We start from the raw sequence: 20,058 nt of genomic DNA, 5'->3' as shown, positions 1-20,058 counted from the left end.
CCAAATCTCACACTGAGAATCCTTTCCATCGTGTCTTCAGGGTAGGTCAACATATGCAAGATGGCAGGCGCAGCATTGCGATCCCATGTCCATGCATGTGACACTGACAAGTGTACTATGGGCAGGGTTTGAATCATGACGCTGCGTCTGCTGTCTTGCAAATCTTAACATACCCATGGACACTGCTGTTCCCTTCCATTGGCCAGTTTCTCAACGCTACAGACTGAAAAAGGGAAATATAGTAAACCCTTACTATATTTCCATTTAGCCTGTTTAGCCTGTTTAGCAGACTTGGGAAACAACCAATACATTTTTCATTTGAACCACCTCCCCATTCAACAGATTAATGGCCATTAAATCAAGGTTTTGTCCATTAAAGTAAGATGTTACTGCAAATGATACCACTTAGGTTAATTACATAACTGTGTGGATGATGTAAACCAACCTCAAAAGATGTACGTTCAGATTTAACAGGTCCCCCCTCCCCCAAGTGATCCATTAAACTGAGATTTTATAAAACACCAGGCCTTCTTTCAACATTCCCTTAAGCTACAGTGTAGTTTGGCTGAATTTACACAAGATGCTTACCCCTGAGTCCAGGCTAACAAAACTTAATTGTTTTGCTCGTTTAACATGCTCTGTCCATCCCAACGATCCATATTCTGATTTCATGTGATGAAATTCCATGTTAGCCTGTCAACGCAACAGGCTAAGGCCAATGGGCAGATTCTCACAACTGAACCACAAATGATCCAATCACATTTGAGCCTAACTTAGCATGTTGTGCAAACCCTGCCTTTGACTCACTTGTCTTACACTTTGCTCATAGACAACTTTCCTGCTTATAGTCCAATTCAGCAGGTGAGCCAGCTCTTGTGCAGAACTCTGCAATCCTTCCCAGACAGCACAAGGGATTAAGAATGGGGGTCTTTTTTTCCCTTGTGCAAACTCCCTATTGTTTTAGCAAGGGAAGTGGGGTACCAGCAGCCAAATTTTGCTCCACTTAATAATGCCTTTAACTACTAATGGGACCAGTTGACCATCCTCCACTGATTTCAGAAGCTAAGCAGGGTTGACTCTGGCTGCGACTTGAAAGAGGAGATATGGAAAACCTGCCAGAAACTCAGGACTACTGTACTCTATTGGCTAAACTACAAATATTTTTTATAAGTCCCCAAAGCAGGCAGTGGCCAATCACTTTCACACTGATGCCAAGAAAACTGCATGCCTCCAGGAGTGAAGCACAAGGGAAGATGTCAGTGAAGATTCTCAGTCATCCAGGTGGAATTGTCTGTAGGTTGAGTCATGGCAACTGGATTTCTTTCTTTTTGGTAGAAACATTTCACTGCTTGTCCAAGCAGCTTCTTCAGTCTGGGCAAAGGTGGGTGAGGGGACCCCATATATGTCTTCCAGGGTAGCTGCATTGTCCCTACACCTGAATGGCTCTTAATTGTGCCATGGAGGTGTGGATTGTCTTTGGGATGTCTTACTCCTAAATCCCTCACTCATCCCCAAGTGGATCGTTAAGAGTGGCCTTCCTGGTGAAGGGAAGGGCATTCCCACCTTTTAGTTTGATCATACTCTTCCTCCCAAGAGTTAAGGTGGCGTTGATAAGCTTCCTTCTCCTCCAATTATCCTCACAACAACTCTTGAGAGCAGTTTAATCTGAAAGACACTGATTAACTCAAACATCTTTCAATGCCCTTCTGGTCTGAGCAGGAAGGTGAACACACCTCCAGTGTCTCTAGTCCATTTCTGACACTCCATCCACTGCATCAATCAGGAATGGGGAACTTGTGGCTCTGCAAATGTTGCCCCATCCTTGACTATGCATCATGCTGCCTGGGCTTGATGAAAGTTGTCCCCCAGCAACATCCAAATGGCCAGAGATTTCCTCCCTCTGCGCTATGCTAAGCCACTTGGCTCCAGGCAAGCCCACCAAATTCCTTTCTTTGTTCCTGTGCAAAATGTCACATTATGTATTTCACAATATGGTCCTAGACCGTAATACTGACTGACTGATTAAACATGGAATATTTCAAGTGGTCCTATTAAAGCCAGGCACTCTAGAGGCACAGGATCCTCCCCTCACCACCCTGACCCATGGATCTCCCTGGGCATGGACAGCAGACCTTGGAAAGGACGTCAGCATTGGGGTCGTTTTGTAAAAGCACGGCAGCTGTTCGCGTGTCATCGTTGCGGGCAGCTATGTGCAACGCCGGAAGGCGCACCTTTCCCTTTGTCCCATAGTTAATCAAGTGGGCCACCACATTTTCATGGCCTTGCTGCAGAGCTACGGCCAACGGAGTAAAGCCATCCTGCCAAAGGTTGAGAGAAAAAAGAAAGAAGGTAAGAAAAAAGACAGAAGGGACAGATCAACCCAAGATCATCATGATAGTTTTGGACACAAAAATTCAGGTACGTCATTTAAGGATAGGAATGGGATGAGAACTGCTTGTTTTCCTCGTCCTTCAACAAAATAGCTGACGTTTGTTTCCACTGGAGAAAGAGTTGCATCCTGGGGTAGGGAGGGGAAGACCCTCTTTTTTAAATACAAAATTTCACAGACATGATTTTAAGGGCAAAAACATGAAAATAAGGGTGAGAATCTCAGCAGGAGGCCTCTGGGGATAAACATACAGCCACTCCTCATTTCATGACTACCTCAGTTAGCGACCACCCGCAAATACAACAGTAATAATAAACATTTTCCAAAATCTTCAGTACAGTCACAGCATTGCCATATGTCCTTTTATAGCCTCCAAGCAAACAGTTGCACACCTTTGCTACAAGGAGCCATTTTATTGTTATGCTCACAACCACAACCCTTTAAGCCAGAGTGGGCACCTGAACCGGGGCTTGCCTAATTCCATTCCCACATCTGGTGGTGTGTGGAAGAGCAGAGAAATACTAGGTGATGTTAGAATGGAGTTCCCTGCTAATAATCAGGCTACACTAGCCATTAGGTAAACAATATCCAGGTTAGCTCACCTTCTCAAAAGCTTCCTTCTGCCCTTCGTTGAACAGGTGGGAGAAAGAAGCAAGAAGCAAGTGGGTTTGAATTGCCTATGTATAACCTTCGCATTTGAAAGCAAAGATGCTCAAGAGAATTCTATAAATCTTACTAATCAGAATTCAGAAGGGCTTGAATGTTCATTTCCAGTCTGCTGTTAGTGACTTCTGACGGGGAAGATACTCACTTCCGTGGCCACGTTTTGGTTGGCACCATTCTCCAGTAGGAACTTAACAACTTCCAGGTGGTTCTCTTGGGCAGCCATATAGAGGGGTGTGAAGCCTTTCTGCAAATAAAGAATCCGCCATTTGACCTCAAACTCCAGACAAATAAGACCACCGCTGCAGAAGCAGATGGGGAGAGGCACAGAGAAATGAAGGGGTGGTCTTGTGAAGGGACGAAGGGAGCGAACCTAGCAGGTTGTGAAGAACAATGCCATCAGCAACCCAACTGCTATAATGAATAGAAAGCATCTCAGGGCCATGATTTTAAGTCACATTCCATTGTGATCTATGAAAACCAGAGGGCTGTCAAGGCAGCAAAAGCAGGCTGAAATATCAGTGGCTCCTGCTGAACTTGAGGAGGTTACAATCTGGGATAAAATTTGAAAAAGGAGAACTCAACTAGACTGCATTCCATCTGGGAGCACCACGGGATAAACAGGATTTATTAGACCTAGCCGCTCACGGCAAGAGATCCTGTTCATTTCAAGGGAGGTTTAAACCAAGGAGGAGTGCAGTTGAGGGCACTAGATTACATATCTTTGAATAATCTCCCAGCTGGGACACTTCAGTGTCAGAGATCGCCCACAGCAAAAAGGGAAGGAGATAATGCGGGGCTGGAATAGGACTTAAGGCAAGGAAGGGTTTGGTAGGCGGAAATTTAAATGGGGCTTCTTGGTAAACGTGCAACAAATTTCAACTTCAGCTCCGATCCTGCTTAGCAAAGAGGAAATAAACAGAAGGAAACAAACTTTAGTAGCTCTAATGCAAAAAACACCATTCTGAGTAGATGAAATTAAGTGACTGGAATCACTGGCTGCTTACTCTTTTTTTTTTTTTTAGTCCATTCAATCATGTCCGACTCTTGGAGACTGCCTGGAAAAGTCCCTGCAGTTTTCTTGGCAAGATTTTGGAAATGGTTTGCCATTCCCTCCTTCTTAGGACTGAGAGAAAGGGAATGGCCCAAGACCCCCCAGCTGGCTTCGTGCCCAAGGTGGGACTAGAACTCACAACACCAAACTGGCTCTCAAGTTTACTAATCTGCTTAGCAAAAAATATCACCAGCTTATGCAGAGGCGTTGAATGTTTGTTTTAAGAGCTGGAAATCAAATTGGGAGTTTCATGTTTTGGCAGGCAAATGCCAGCCCTCTTGCTCTCCTTTTTGGAAAATGACTCACAAGCGTGGCTTGCAACCAGGATTGAAAAGATTGCTGGGGGGGTGGGGGTGGTTGTGGGGGAGGGACATTGGCTTGCTGATCTCAGCCAACTACATCTGAAAACAGAGAACCTGTTTCTGGTCCCCCCCGAGCTTGTCATTCTACATTTTTCCACCAGCGGTCTCACAGCCTCCCAACCTTATTTTTCTCCCTCTCTCCAATATTTATCTGACCTTCAGATATCTGCTTATGTAACCCAAAAATGCTCAAGCCCAGATGGTTACACCGAGACTATGCTGCCCAGGAACCAGCAGGGAGCACTTGTGCTTGTTCTCCATCCTGGTTCTCAGCCCCCAGCCTTACAGATTCATCTTCCCTCTGTGTCCATCTAAGAGGCACAGGAAATCTTTTGACTGTTCTCCTGGCTCTGCTGGTTGGCTAGCTCGCAGAAAGCAAGCAATGCTGGCAAGGTTGGCTGCGAACAGCTGGAGCTCCTCAAAAGCATCAGTGGGATGCAAGGAGAATGCTGGACAGAGGCCTTGTAAGGCTTTGGATCTACACATAATGCTGACTCCAAGCAAAAGGAGGAAGGGCTGGAAAGTGGAAAAGTAAATCTAGTCAGGCTTAAATTCTATGGAGGTTTATGTCTGTGTTCAAGCTTTCAGTCCACAGAATAACCAACCAAAGCTTTCATTGCTTGATTTCAAGCAGGGATGCCTTAGTGCAGTGTTTCTCATGCTGGCTGGGGAATTCTGAGAGTTGAAGTCCACACATCTTAAAGTTGCCAAGTTTGAGAAACACTGCGCTGGGGCATAAGAGAACCAACCTGGGCCCCCACAGAAAGTTTGCAAACTACCACTCCCAAAGTTCCTTGCTCTTGGCTCTGCTGGTGGAAGCTGATGGAAGGTGAAGTCCAAAGCTCTACAGGGGACCAGATTGCTTATCTCTGCTGGATGTGGGCCCCTAACTTTGGGGCCCACAAAACGTTCAAAAAGGGTAGGTGCATGCAATTTTTCAGGTGGCAGAAAAGGAAAGTTATTCAACGCATTGAGACATACCACTTTGGCTTAATTAATTGAGTATAGTGTTAATTGAATTTAAATGTAAATGTAAGTGGAATCAAATCTAATTTCATTACTGTCCTGACATTTTGCTCTCTCCCCACCTCCTGTCTGGAATGCAGCTCTGTGCTCAAAGGAGCTTTTAAGGCTTAGCGTGCATTTTTTAAAAAGATGTTAAATGAACAACTGAAAGTTCTTCTAAATAAGGACATTTTTTTTCCTTTTGGTTATCCTCGTCTTGAATAGTACTATATTAGCAAGAGGGAAAGGAAATTATGAACAATAATCTCCCCTCCAATAAAGATGGGGATATTCTTGGATCAAATATATGGAAATCAATTCACATGTCTAAAACAGGGCCAGTGTTGAGGGCTAGGAGAATAATATACGACTAACTGGGTAAAATCAGAGACGTGGTGGCACTGCGGGTTAAACCGCTGAGCTGCTGAGCTTGCCGATCGGAAGGTCGGCAGTTCGAATCCGCGTGACGGGGTGAGCTCCCGTTGCTAGTCCCAGCTCCTGCCAACCTAGCAATTCAAAAACATGCAAATGTGAGTAGATTAATAGGTACCACTCCGGTGGGCAGGGAACGGCATTCCGTGTAGTCATGCCGGCCACATGACCACGGAAGTGTCTATGGACAAACGCCGGCTCTTCGGCTTTGAAACGGAGATGAGCACCGCCCCCTAGAGTCGGACACGACTGAACTTAATGTCAAGGGAAACCTTTACCTTTACCTTAACTGGGTAAAAAGCCAGTAGTTAACTGCCTTAAGCAGCTGAAATGCTCATATTGATCAATATGTTTCATACCAATTCTTATCTTATCGATTGATTGGCTACCTGGAAAGAGGGGAGATTTTTTTTTCATTTCAGTATTAGAAGCTGACCCCATAGTGAACTGTATGAGTAATCTGTGCAATTGACAGCCAAAAAAAATTCACCAGCCATGTTGAGATTCTGGTTAACTCCTTGGTAATATCCCCCATCCCATTTCCCAGCCAGCCAATAACTGATTAAAGCCTTAGTAAACTAAATGTAGCTGGATAGACACCAATTGGGCAGACTCATAGGACTTTCCAACTGCATTCAATCGGCATACATGACCACGGTTAACTTAAGAATGGTTTACTCCATACCCTAATTTCTTGGGTTTGCATGCCACTGTAAACTATGGATATGGGATCTGGGTTTGCCCAGTTTAGGATAAAGTTTTTTTTTTAATCCATTCAATCATGTCTGATTCTCAGAGACTGCCCAGACAAGTCTCTGCAGTTTTCTTGGCAAGGTTTTTTGGGAGTGGTTTGCCATTGCCTCCTTCCTAGGGCTGAGAGAGAGTGACTGGCCCAAGATCACCCAGTTGGCTTTGTGCCCAAGGCGGGACTAGAACTCACAGTCTCCCAGTTTCTAGCCTGGTGCCTTCACCACTGCACCAAACTGGCTCTCTGGATAAAGTAGGGATTACTAATCCATGGTTTGGTGTTCTTGTGAACACAGCCCTCCAGAGTTACTGCTTAATTTGATTGCCCTCCTCTCTCTGCAAACGTAGATGTTGGTTGGTCATCGCAGGTCTCTTTTCTTCGCATTGCCCTTTCTGCTGTGGCACCCTCCTTTCAGAACAGTCTCCAGGGAGGTTCACCTGGCAGCGACTGCTTATCAGGGATGCTCCTTCTCACCTGTGATTGTGCGTTGACATTTGCCCCAAAGTTCACCAGCTCCCGCACAACATCTTCTTGCCCTGCCAAGGCAGCAATGTGTAAAGCTGTGTTCCCTTTCTGGAAAAGCCAGAGGGAAGATAAAAGTTATGGCCAACCTAGAAAGGAACCCCTTTTTTTAAAAACAAAAAACAGAAGCAATGAATCCGATGAATCAAGAACAGCGACTGCAACTTTGTACTGAAAAGCTCGTTCTCACAACTCTGTTTTAGCCTAGCCTGGCATGTTGCATGAACTCAGCTCTTAAATACATCTACATCTCTGAGTAATTGTATCCTAGTTTCACTGACAGCACTTCCTTCAACGAGTCTTGGACATTTTTTGGAGAAGCTGCTGATCAAGATCCTTGGCCAGCTTGGGCACCTTCAAGGATCTCCTAGAATGTTGAGAACGATCAATGATTAAGGCATTTTCTTTTCTTCCTAGAGTGACAAATGAATGGATTTTAATACCCAGAATTCCCCTGCCAGCATGACCATTGAGGAGAATTCTGGGAGTTTGGCCTGGGACAAACTCATTGGATCGAAATACATTTCTAATGAATCAGATCAACCTTTCTTTATTCTTCCTGCTCTGGAACCCTTACCTTGGTGGTGGTTTCCAACACAATTTCCTTGTGCAGCAGCTCAGCCACCATCTTCACGTGCCCCTCCTTGGAGGCCAGATGTAAAGCATTCAAGCCATTCTGGAAAAAGGAGAAAGGGCATTAAACAAGGGCTACTAGCTCACTGTGCTATGCAACAGATTCAGCCAGGGCAGGTTAAGGGTGGAAGGTGGAGGAAAACCAAGAAAACACAGTGGTTGCATTCACACAGCACACTGAACTTGGTTACTGAATTAAACTATTTTCTGAAATCATGCAATACACTAAACCATAAACTAACCAAACAGGCTGGGTTTGCACAAAACACTATGTTGTACTGCAACACACACATACACACACACAAAGCCAAGGTTAAAACTAAGCTTAGCTTACTGTACGCATGCAGCTGCTAAGTCTGGGTAAACCTGTTGTGCAAACACAGCCTGTGTGTGAGACAAGAGAGAGAAAGAGAGAGAAAGGCTATGTTCACACAAGATGCTAAATTTGGGTAAGGTTTTAACTTGAGTTTACTGTTTGGGAGAATAGAACGTTTGCAAACCCAACCCATTTTATTATTTTGTTCCATCTGTTGGGCAAATCCAGGAAATGGATCACTTCAGTCACCAGATTAAGTGCTCCGAGTGAACACAGCCAAAGGGTGGGAGAGGAAATGGAGAATTGGTTCAACATTTGCGACTATATTCCTGCAATTTATAGGAATGTCAAACTGCCCCAAGGTTTGTAAGCATTAAAGCTGCATTTTGAACCATGGCACCTACAAAGGGGGGGTTGGGGTGTCAAAAAGTCCAGATGTGGTCCACAGTCACATGTGATGCGACTGAAGGCCTGGCCCATTTTTAAATGCTTTGGGTCATACCGTACAGATGTGCTATACATTCTCAGAGTTACACGGAGAAGAATCACAATCACCTCCCCCCATGCACGTGCCTTAGCCTCTCATCATGCCAAAGAAGTTGTCCACCATGTACCTGAACCATTGTCAAATATTTAGGCCAAGCCAACCAGTATCTGGTACCTACTGCTAACTAAGTCTGATTCTTCCTGTAACGGTCTTCCCAATCGGATGCCTTCTAAATGAGCGGGAATACATATCTGGAGGGCACCCAAAGGCCATCCTCTAGCACAAACCATCCCTCTTGACAATGTCTCCCACCTTCGGAGATTGGTATCTGCCTTCTGCCTTGCTCTTCCCCCATTTCCAAAGATGGCCAGATTTTTTTGAACCCAGCACACTGCTTGATTCTAATACCAGAGGCCTCTAATTGTTTGTTTATATCTCTACTCTGTTGAAACCGCAACCTCCTGGTAGGTCTATCTAATCCAGCATTCTACACCCACTGTAACAAGAAATGTAAAGGAGAACTCCAGTGGAACAGCATCTTCTTGGACTTGTTCTCCAGCAACTGGTGCTCCAAGACATGCTGCCTCTAACACTGGTCTCAAATCATAACTCTTGTGACTGCACATCATAATATCTTCATCCATGTGACCCTGGGAAGTGCAAGTTGCAAATGTGGAGATCGCTCAATGTCAGGAATAGCCAAGGTGGTCTCCTTGGCAGCAGACTCTCCTCACAAGCCCCAGTGTGGTGTTGTAGTAAACATGTTAGATCAGGCTTGGAGAAGTTCAAGCCCAGCAGATGCCATAGAAGCTCCTGAGAGACTTTGGGCCAGTTCCTCTCTCGCAGCCCAAGAGCCCAGGGTGGTGTAATGGTAAAAGTGCTGGAGTAGAAGCAGGAAGAGCCAGGTTCTAGTCCCCCTCAGTCACTAAGCTCTCTGGGGGACTCTTAAGCCCAGTCATAAGGCTGTCATACATGGTGCTGGGAAGGGAACCTAGAGAAGGAACTGCCATACATCCTGACTGAGCTGACAGACAAAGAGGAGGGAAGATGACCCTGACACTGGGCTTCGAGGAACAGCAGAACACAAGCAGGTCCAGGCTGAGCGTTTTTAGGTAGCTCCCAGCTGAGTCTGGAATCTGCCACATTGATTTCCTATGATGTTTCAGAGGTAGCATTTATTTTGGGTCATTATGGGAAATTTGCACATAAGCCTGAATCATGTGCTGTCACTGAAAACAAGCGGTGAAAAGCCTGCAGAAGATGGCTTCTGCAATTCTTTCTGCACCTTTAACAGCTCCACTCTGGGTCATGTGACTAGGAAGTAGGGGATGAAGAATGGAAGAGTTGGCAAACTTCCAAGCTGCTGCCCAACTGACCCTTCCATAAGAATGCAGTGGGGTAATGTATTTCTCCAGAGCCCCTGGCCTGATCCAATCCACTGTTAGGCTTAACAACCCAGGCAAGAAATTGACATGAACAGATCTCCAAGACAAAGCTTTGATAAGGAGATTTATTGTAGCAAAGCTATGAAGCCCTTATGAAAGAATTCCAGTAACTGCTGGGAATTAAACACAAGCCTTATTTATAATGAATCAAGTTTCAAATTCTTGTGCTTCTTTCTCCCACCCAACAACCATGAAGCCATCCTCTTCTGGGTGGGAGGAACCATTTTCACGTGCTTCTGTTTTTATAAAGGAGTACTTTGGTTCCAGGCTGTTTGTTTGTGACCACTGAAGACTGGTTTCTTATTCATATTTTCAGACTCAATCTTTCTTTCCCCAGCTTTTCCTCCTTCGAAATCTGATCCCATTCTGTTACATTTTCAGAGTTCTCTTGCTGGTGGAGAGGCAGATAGACAGACAGTCCCAATCCCCACTACATAATTTGGGTATACCCAGCAGGTACAGCCAGGTCAAAACCTTTTCAGATTTCATTTCTTTTACACTGAATAAATTTTCAAATATTATTCCCATGATTTCAGTCATCTTAGGTAAATTAATACCTTTTTAACCCCTCTGCCTTGGATTGTACTTTTATGTAATAATATTGTTTTATCGTATTTTAATTATTATTTTTATTGCAAACCACACGGTCACTCCCTGAGATGGGTGGTGACTAAATTCGAAGTATAAATGTAAATAAATAAATAAATAAATAAATAAATAACTTTCCTTTTTTTTCCACACTAAAAACTATAACTTAATAATCATTTTTGCAGGACTGCAACCCAAGCTTCTGGCTTCTTGATGGACACATCTTATGGAAAAGAAGCCAGGGCCTAGGAGGGGAAGCAGCAGATCACCTGGGAAGTTAGTCATCTGAGGGACTTTTAAGAGGAAAGGTTGAGTGAAGGATGGTTGGAAGCGCAAATGGCAGAGAAGACAGAGACAGAAGAAATGAGTAGAAAATAGCAGTAAGAGGCACAATGGAGAGTCATGGATAAGCGTTGTCACACAGGGAAAGAGAGAAGTGCCCAGATTGGTTAGGCTCACACAACACATTGATCGAGAGTAAAATGAGGTTGGGTAGTTGGTGGTTCAACATCTTACGGGAAACTAGACATGTTGCCTGTCATGCTGTTATCTTGGCATGAAACAGACAAGCCAAAGTATGACTGACTTTTCTGAGCACAAAATGTTCAGTGAACACTAAACATCTGGTTTAGTGTTACAATACATCTGTTGTAGGAATCAAGGGACTAATACGCAACAGCCAGCCAATTCTTTGGCTAACACAATCCTAGCCCCTATTGATCTCCCTACTCCTTTTTTATTAGCATGACTGTCATTTCTTTTCACTGAAGTAGCTGGCTTCACTGAACTTGAGTTTAATGTGCTGTGTGAACCCAGCCAATCTGCCACCCACACCTTTGCACATACACATGCAGAGATTCCTATTTCCATTTTGTTATGCAGAAAAGTCCTCTGGCAATCCATGTTTTCCTTTTTCCTTTATTGTCGAACATCTAAAGCCGCCCACGACAGATGAAAGATGCCCGATGCTTCTTTCTCTGGCAGTGATGAGGATGGAATCAAGATTGGTGCAGATGGTAATGATGGTCAGATGGTAGGGTGGAGGCCACTGGCCTTGTGGTCTAGGTCTGACCACATGCATCCCACTTTCATTGCATACAGGACACATGAGGTTGGACCTTGACCACAAGTGTGACATGCCCCAGGGCAGAAGAGACAAAGGTGCAATTGAACTATGGGAGAACCATGGGAAAAGTTGACCATGCAAAGGCACTGAGGTCTTCACAGAACACGCTTGAGAACTTCCCAGGATTGGTGAGCAGTCAATCCCATACAGCATTAATTACATGATCTAACATTATGCTCCTGCACATACAGTCTTTCTACTGTTTCCATGATGGTTGATCCCACGCCGCCATCTATGCCGCCATCTATGCTCATCAGCTGAGCTGATTCACTTCCAGTTCAGCTGCAGGGCATCTCAAATCACAATCACAATGATTACCCCTTTGAGATGCCAGAGCTCTGGAAAACTTGGGGGCAGGCTGATTTACCATTGGCAGGACCTCTTCTCCCATCCTGCCTCCCAGCTTCTTACCCCTCTCTGAAAAGATTCAGCCCCCATTACATTTTGCTACTTGCTATGATATCACAAGAATTTTAGATACAACAGAGGGATGGTGTCTTAGCAGCACTGCATCTTCCCTCCCCAGCAACTGCTTTGATTTTTTTTTTCCCTCAGAATTCAACAGAGAAATGCACACAACATGAAATTAAGAAATGAATGGACAACACACAACTGAATGGGGGAGAGGGTTACATTCTTTGGTCAGCTGGAAGAAGGACTCATCGTAAGCTTCATTTTCTTTGCATTTTAGGGCCTGCATCAATGCATCAAACCACAATTTGGCTTCAGAACTTTTTTTTTTTGGCACTATTTTCACCCCAGCTTAGAAGAGTTTGCTATGTTGCAGATTGGCACTGGGCACAGAATTCTATTTCACTACCACATTACTAGCTCTTGCAATTTGAGAAAGTACATCTAAGACAGGGTGGGGAAAATGTCAAAGTAGCTATAGAGCCAAAGTTTCAGAAGCAGCAGTTGGAGTAATGCAGCCCACCTTGACTAGTTATGCAGAAGTGTTTCAAAATTCATTGCTTTATTAGGACAAATAGAATGTCACAAAACAGGGGGCAAGCTTTTCAGGATTACAAATCTCTTCATCAGGGTGGTGTTTTGTTGTTGCTGTTTTGGTGCCTTCAAGACAGTATTGACTCTTGGCAACTGCCTGACAAGTCTCTGAGTTTTCTTGGCAAGATTTTGGAAGGGGCTTGCCCTTGCCTCCTCCTTCCTACAGCTGAGAGGGGGGGCCTGGCCCAAGGTCACCCAGCTGGCTTCGTGCCCAAGGTGGGACTAGAACCCACAATCTCCTGGTTTCTAGCTTGATGTCTTAACCACGACACCAGTGAGGAGAGCGGACAAGGGACGTGGCTGAAGCCTTGAACTCCAATCTTAGGCACAGTCTTTGCGCATTGCAAACAATGCGGAAGGATGAAATTGCTGGAAGTCAGGGTGTCATATTGGTTCCAGGGTTGCACTAGGCTGGAGAAGATTCAGGTTCAAGTCTGTCCTCTGTTGCAAAACCTTGGGAGGCAATCTGGGGCCAGTCACTCCCTCTCGGCCCAACCCACCTCCAAGCAGCACTCACCACGGGGAGAGGACAAAGGAAGGCGGAATGACACAAACAGCATTACAGCTTTGCAATGGAAGCCCCACCCCTTTTGTACGTAAACTGTGATGTCACACATATGGAGCTGGCAACAGGACGGTGCAGCGGCATGAAAAAGCAGCGCCGTCCCTTGGATGCTGTTGCTTGCAACATGGCTGTGAGAGGGTAAAGAGAAGAGGGGGTGCTCTTTATGCGGTTTACACTCTTGCAGGAACATCAAGATCTCAAAATAATTGGATTCATCCCCTGAAATTGCCCAATTAATTGTTTTAATTACATTCAGTAAAGCAGGAGACCAAAATAAGGACTTTGCTACTCCTTCAGTTTCCGGAATGCCTTTTGCTAAGGCCTAGGAACTTGGGGAGGGGGCAGCACGTTGGGCTGGGAATGTTGGGAATTCCAGTCCCACCTCCCTCGGTGAGGCTCTCCCCAATGGGCTCAGCCAACATTATGGTGTCACAATGTCTTGAAAGTGGCAGCAGAAACGACAGAGCACTTCCCTGGCTTATTAGCCAAAGCAACCCTTTCCCATCAAGGCATCACTGAACTTTTCGGGAAGAGTGCCTAATGCAGCTGGAAGCCTGGGCCAGAAGGAGATCAATATCTGGAAACTTCCTGGGCTCTCCCTGGCTCTGGGCAGCAGGGTCCAGAAAGCACTGATGGGGAATTCTAGAAAGAAAGTCTTTTCATGCCCATCGATTAAGCATCTTTCATGTTCTGGAACCAAACAAGGTCATTCTGGCTGCAGTGTGAAAGATACCAACTGTTGGCAACCAGAGCAATGCTGTTTTAGTTCTGGAATGGGAGAATCGCCAACCATACCTGAAACCAGGGCTGGGCATCATTTTGCTTTGAAATATTTTTGGCCTCAGGTATGTAATGGTATGTGGGAAAGACCTTGGGAGACTGCAAAGAGACACTGCCAAGGGAACAGTCAGCTAAGGGACAGCATAGCCCACAGCAAGATAGTGGGCAGGGCAAGAGGCTCAGTAGATTCCTATCTGGTTGACCCCATAAAGCTGACAGGTGTTGTGACAACCCTGCAAGGATGCCCACGGAGTTGTCACAGCTGAATGATTCTGTCTGGTTTGGGGGAACAGGAAAAGAATCACAGCACTAAAAATCGTGGTGTTTGCTGCTGGATCTGGGAGGGCCTTGTGTGGGCCATAAAATAGATGCTTAGGGTAATAGGCTGTTCATTCCTAACTGTGAGCAACTGAAGCTGACACTCTATTCAACTCTCGGAGAACAACAGATTGCAAGGCTACTGAGGACAAATTAAAGGGCCAGGCAGCCCTCAGTGGCAACTAGTTTAGGCTCATGAAAAAAGTCAGGATGTAGATATGCCAAGATTTTCTGACTTTAGGGAGCCAGCTCTAAGCTGTAGCGTCTGAGAAGGTACGTCCAGACTTAGCAACACCATGCCCCGACTGTGTGCTACAGAGACTGAGACTGCTTTGACGTTACTGGTGCTGGTGCGTCCCATACCAGTGTTTCTCAACCTTGGCGACTTGAAGATGTGTGGAATTCTGAGAGTTGAAGCCCACACGTCTTCAAGTTGCCAAGGTTGAGAAACGCTGTTCTAAACTGTAATTTTCCAATTAACTGGGTGCAACGTGTGTGCTCCTTCATTGAACAGCATTCCAGGTAGGCTTAAAAGGAGAAATACACCTTGTAGGAGAAGAACCATGTTAGTCTATGATACCAAAAAATCAGGAGTCTATAGCACTTTTTCCAACTAATAAATTTTACCCTAAAGGCAAAAGACTGATTTTTTGCAACGTTTGGTATGTTTCACAAGAAAGATTAATGCAATCCCCTCCATGAAATTTCTCATTCTGCCGTTTGCTGCAGAACCCCCTGTGCCTTTTTCCCCCTTTCAAAACACACACACACATTTACATCCTTGTGCAAATCACCTGGAAGCCCTTTTTCCAAAGCAAAATTATTCCTCCTTCCCAGTCTCTTCTCCTTTCCAGGGGACAGCCTTCCCGACCCGCCTTCTGATTTTTTGCTTTCTACCTCCCTGCAGTTCAGACAACCTACAGCTAGGATGACTGTGTCCCCAAATACCCCACCCTCTTCTTCTTCTTTTTCCTCCCTGTTCCAATGAGTGATGAGAGATCTTGACTCCTTCAAATGACTGGTCATCTCTGATCCCTGCTAGAGGAGGAAGTCCATCCAGGAGGCACTGCAAGATCCATGCCACAAGACTTCCCTTGCCTGCTTGCACGTTTGACCCCTCTGAAATCAAGGCTCTCTGCTTCGGCTTTACTTTTTAATGAGCCACACTTCCCCAATTACGAATAAACAGCAGTTGCCTCCAGCCCAGGGCTGGTCTGAGCTTGCATGCAAGCTGGAGAGAGAGGCTCTTTTGACACCACAGCATCTGCAGATAAACAGGCCCAAACCACATCTATATGCTCATATTTAGGCTGACCACATTTCCTTGAGACAAAAACGGGACATCGGGATGGCAAAACGGGGCAGGGCCGGGCGACGGGCTGGATTGGCAGGCAGGAACTTCTCCGGCTTTCTCGGGCTGGGAATCTTCGGATTCCTTCGTTTGCGAGAGGCAAAGCTGGGCTGGAGAGTCTAGTGAACGGTTGTCCCCGACAAGCTGCTCCTCCTCTGGCCGTGCTTTTACGTTCTTTTCTTCCCGCCCTTTCAAGGCAGGAGCCAGTCGGCTCGCCCTTTGCTCACCGCCTATCAGCCGATCCTGCTTTTTTCTTTTTTAAAAGTGGCTGAATGCAGTGCAACTCTTCATCTTTTTAGGAGTTGAGGGAAGATAAGGAAGCTAAGATAAGAGTGGCCAAAACAAGCCAAACGAGACTTGGTCTATTCTGGTGAGAAGAAGCATCACCAGACAGTCTCCTGAGGCCTACAGAGGGTTGTCAGGTTGAGCTAAACTTTTACTAGGGAACACCCACACATCAAACCTCAGCTGCTCCCTCAGCTGCTCCATCTCCAGCAGGAAAAGTTATTCCCATACCTTTGTTATACTTAGATTCCTGAACTGAGGAAGCATTGCACCTGATGGTCCAAATAGCCCTTTCTAACTCAGATTGGATTGTCACAGCACACTAGACTAGGCATACACAGGGTGGTCCATCATGATGTTGGAAGTCAACAATTGTCTTAGCACATTCTATGAATCAGGCCCTCACATTAAGCCAATGTATGATGGGCCTGGCATGTCCTAGGAATCCAGCAAATACGTTTCATTATTCTAGTTTGGTGTTACATATGCAACAGCCAGCCATCAAATACATCATAATCTGGTTGATGTTTTAGGGAACTGGATGTGATATGAACACTGCAAGAGTGCTTTCTTAAACCAGGTTTACAGTTGTGCATGGTGTGTGAACCCAGATGCAAAACTGCAGCCCAAGTCACCTGCAAGGCACATAGTTGGAGAACGATTAGAGTAACCAGGAGGGTCTCTTTGGTCCACTGTGCTGATGCTGAAGGTTGAAAACAGACCAAGATGTCACAAGTCAAGAGACTCTACTGCTGTATTACAAAGTCTCCCCAAGCCATAGATGGTCTGGGAAGCCTCCTGTAGAATAAAACCCCAAGGCTGTCCTTGTCCACCTGGCTTATGTGCTGCAGCTACTTCTCATCCCAAGTTGCCTGTCTTCAACTCAAAGTTTTATTGATTGATTGATTGATTGCATTGCATTTTTCCACCGCCTGTCTCAACAATGACTCTGGGCGGTACAATGATGTACAAGAAATGATGAATGGATCAGCCTCAATGGGGTCAACATGGATGGAATAAAAGGCATCTGCTTTAGCTGACCACCCACTCCTTGGTGGCTCCAAAATTGAACATTCTGCATTGGGATGAGTAAGGTGAGTCACTGTCTGATGGCACAGGCATTCCCCACCTCCAGCCTCAGTTATGAGCAGCACCAGCACTGAATACAAAAGACGACTGCCAAGGACACAGTCTTTGTCCTGTCTTCTCCAAACTGGAGCTCTGGTTTCTCCATTTCTCTGCAGTTCTTCCAGCAGCACTTAGTTGAATTATAAAAGTCCCTGTCCCACTGATGGGGAGATGATGGAGCCCAGTTCAAGCTTCCTAGTCACCTTCTTGAGAAGGTGGCCTCCATGAATTGTTCTCACCCCTTTGAAACCCTTTAAAGGGGTGAGAACAATTCATGGAGGCCACCTTCTCAAGATGGTGTCTAGGAAGCTTGAAAGGTTACAGCAAAGGGGCAACCCAAACAATTAGGGATTGTAGCTTTTTAGGGAACATATAAAATCATGTATGGTGTGAAAATGAGGTTAAATAAATGCACTGAAATTTAATGCAGGGAGTTTGGGGACCAATTAAAGGAATTACATCTTTGCCCAACATAAACAATGGAATTCAAGGGGGATGGCTACCAATCTAAAAAGAGGCCTGGACAAATTCACAGGAGATAGGTCTATCAACAACTATAAATCTTGGTGGGTATTTATTACCTTCTGAATCACAAGCAGAATATTTTAAATTTCAGATGCTGAAGAACAACAATGGAAGGGAGCAAGCATTCTCCAGGTCAGAAAGCTGGACAAAGAGGACAATGGCTTGATCCAGCTGGTCTTTTCTAATTTTGGGGGGATAGAGAGAAAAGGTCTGTCCAAAACATTTTTTTTAAAAGAGCCAATGTTTAGGCCTAGTCACTCACAATAACCAGGTCAGGGACAACTCATCATGGAAGAAAATCTATCTATGTGGTCACTAGGAGCTGACACGATGGCACATAATCTGACACGATAGTCACTTTTCTGGCGGAAGTCTTTCTGCCACTGGGAAATGCTATTGATTATACTGGGGGTAAGCTAAGTTGAATTGGATCTGGTTAGCATTTGAGATGGGAGACTTCCAGGAAATTCCAAGGCAATCCATCTTGAAAAAAGGCACTGGCAAGCCACCACTGTGTTGTTGCTAATCAACTTGATGGCATCTTTATCTTTTTATTATTGATGTTCAAACCAAGCCCAGTGGGAGGTTATAACCCATGGACCACACAGGGCCAATTTAGACAAGGAGAGGCCCTAAGCTATGGAAGGCTGTAGAGGCTCTATTTAGCAGGTGCTAAGAGAAAGAGAAAAAAGCTGAGTAACAAGTAAACTTGGCAAGGATCCCCCCAAAATGCATCATCAACTCATGACGAACAGGGAAGGGCCCTATTTGAGCAGAAGGTGCCAACACACACAAAAACAAAGCATATCTTAATGAATGACACTGGTAAGCTATACAGGAGGGCATACTTTTCTGTGTGATACTCTATGGAAGTGAAAGTTGGACTTTGAAGAAGTGGGATAGGAAGAGTATTGATGCCTTTGAACTTTGGTGTTGGAGAAGACTCCTGAGAATACCATGGACAGCCAAGAAAACAAACCAATGGAGCATTGAACAAATCAACCCAGATGTGTGTCACTCAAGGCCCAAATGAGCAGACTCAAATTACCCTACTTCAGACATATTATGTGAAGACCCAGCTCTGGAAAAGGCTCTGATGCTGGGAAAGGTGGAAGGAAAGGGAAGAAGAGGAAGACCAGCAACAAGGTGGAGGGACTCAGTTACAGTGGCAATGGGGGCACCATTGGAAGACCTGAAGGACCAGGTAAGGGACAGATCGTCATGGAAAAAATTTTTATCTATATGGTCACTAGGAGTCAAAAATTACTTGATGGCACATAATCAATCAGTCAATAATTTATGGAGACTTTCATATATAAAATTGTAACAAAACCATAACAAATTACAAAAATGGGAACTTTGAGAGGCCCCTTTCAGACTCTGAGGCTCTAAGCTGCAGTTTGTTTAGATATGCCTGAATCTGGCTCTGAGGCCACACTTGCCCCTTGACAAGAATGTGGGGCCATACTTCCTTAAGTGGACAGATTCAAAACAGAAACAAGCGTTGACTTAGGATAACTAAATTTATAATTAACCTAGTTCCTTGCTCTGCGTTTAATGCCTTTCTCCTTCCATCATATTTAAACATCGTATTAAAAATCAACCAATGGCTGGTTAGTGTCTAGGTACACGCAACTCTCTTTTGCAGACTGTTTTAAAGTCCCTTCTAGAACAAGGAAGCAGGTAAGGTCCTCTCCAAACTAGAAACATGGGCCCTTCTTTTCAACAGGCCTGGAGGGTCATCACTCCAAGTTGGGGCAGACAGCTCTAACATCTCTGACTTCTAGCCTTGCTGGCTCCTGACACCGGAAAAGCAATTTACATTCTTTAAGGAAATAAAGAAGTTGAATTCTGAACTCAGTACCATCTTCTTCCATGCAATAGCAAGAGATCCAATGCTCTAATATAGGCTTTGCTGGAGATACCACACCCTCCCTCATTCCTGATTAGATGGCGCAGTTTCAATATGGGGACCATCTGCAGAAAAGAAACTTGCAACTCACAACAGACAATGCCCTCTTTGCTGACGTGACACCTAAAAATCCACAAAACTTCAATCCTACAGATGTGGTGCTAACTGTACAGAATTGGCTGGGTTTATTCAGAAATAAGGGATGGGCACTCTCTACATGCTCAGCAACATTTTTCTTCCTTGTTGTAGCTTCACACGCTTCTGAGAAACAAAATTCCATCTGGTACCCAGTGGGAAAATTAAAATTTATGGGACTAAAATGCCCCATGAGATAAATACCAGGAAGCAGTAGCTTTTAGAAAGTACTGTAGCTGTTCTATATTCCTTCTTCCTCTTCCGCATCCTGGCTCAACACATGC

General features: G+C 45.0%; 1 protein-coding gene across 1 annotated transcript in view; it reads right to left on the bottom strand.

Moving 5' to 3' along the window:
- The window catches only part of ANK1 (ankyrin 1), a 159,237-nt gene that overhangs the window by 59,314 nt on the left and 79,865 nt on the right, over positions 1–20,058 (bottom strand). The window contains 4 exon segments of the mRNA XM_063311095.1: positions 2,133–2,318; positions 3,201–3,299; positions 7,128–7,226; positions 7,753–7,851. Of these exon segments, the coding sequence (XP_063167165.1) occupies positions 2,133–2,318; positions 3,201–3,299; positions 7,128–7,226; positions 7,753–7,851 (483 nt within the window).

The sequence above is a fragment of the Candoia aspera genome, chromosome 9, assembly GCF_035149785.1.
Source record: "Candoia aspera isolate rCanAsp1 chromosome 9, rCanAsp1.hap2, whole genome shotgun sequence".
NCBI classification, from domain to species: Eukaryota; Metazoa; Chordata; class Lepidosauria; order Squamata; family Boidae; genus Candoia; species Candoia aspera.
This window is presented reverse-complemented; position numbering and strand designations above follow the sequence as displayed.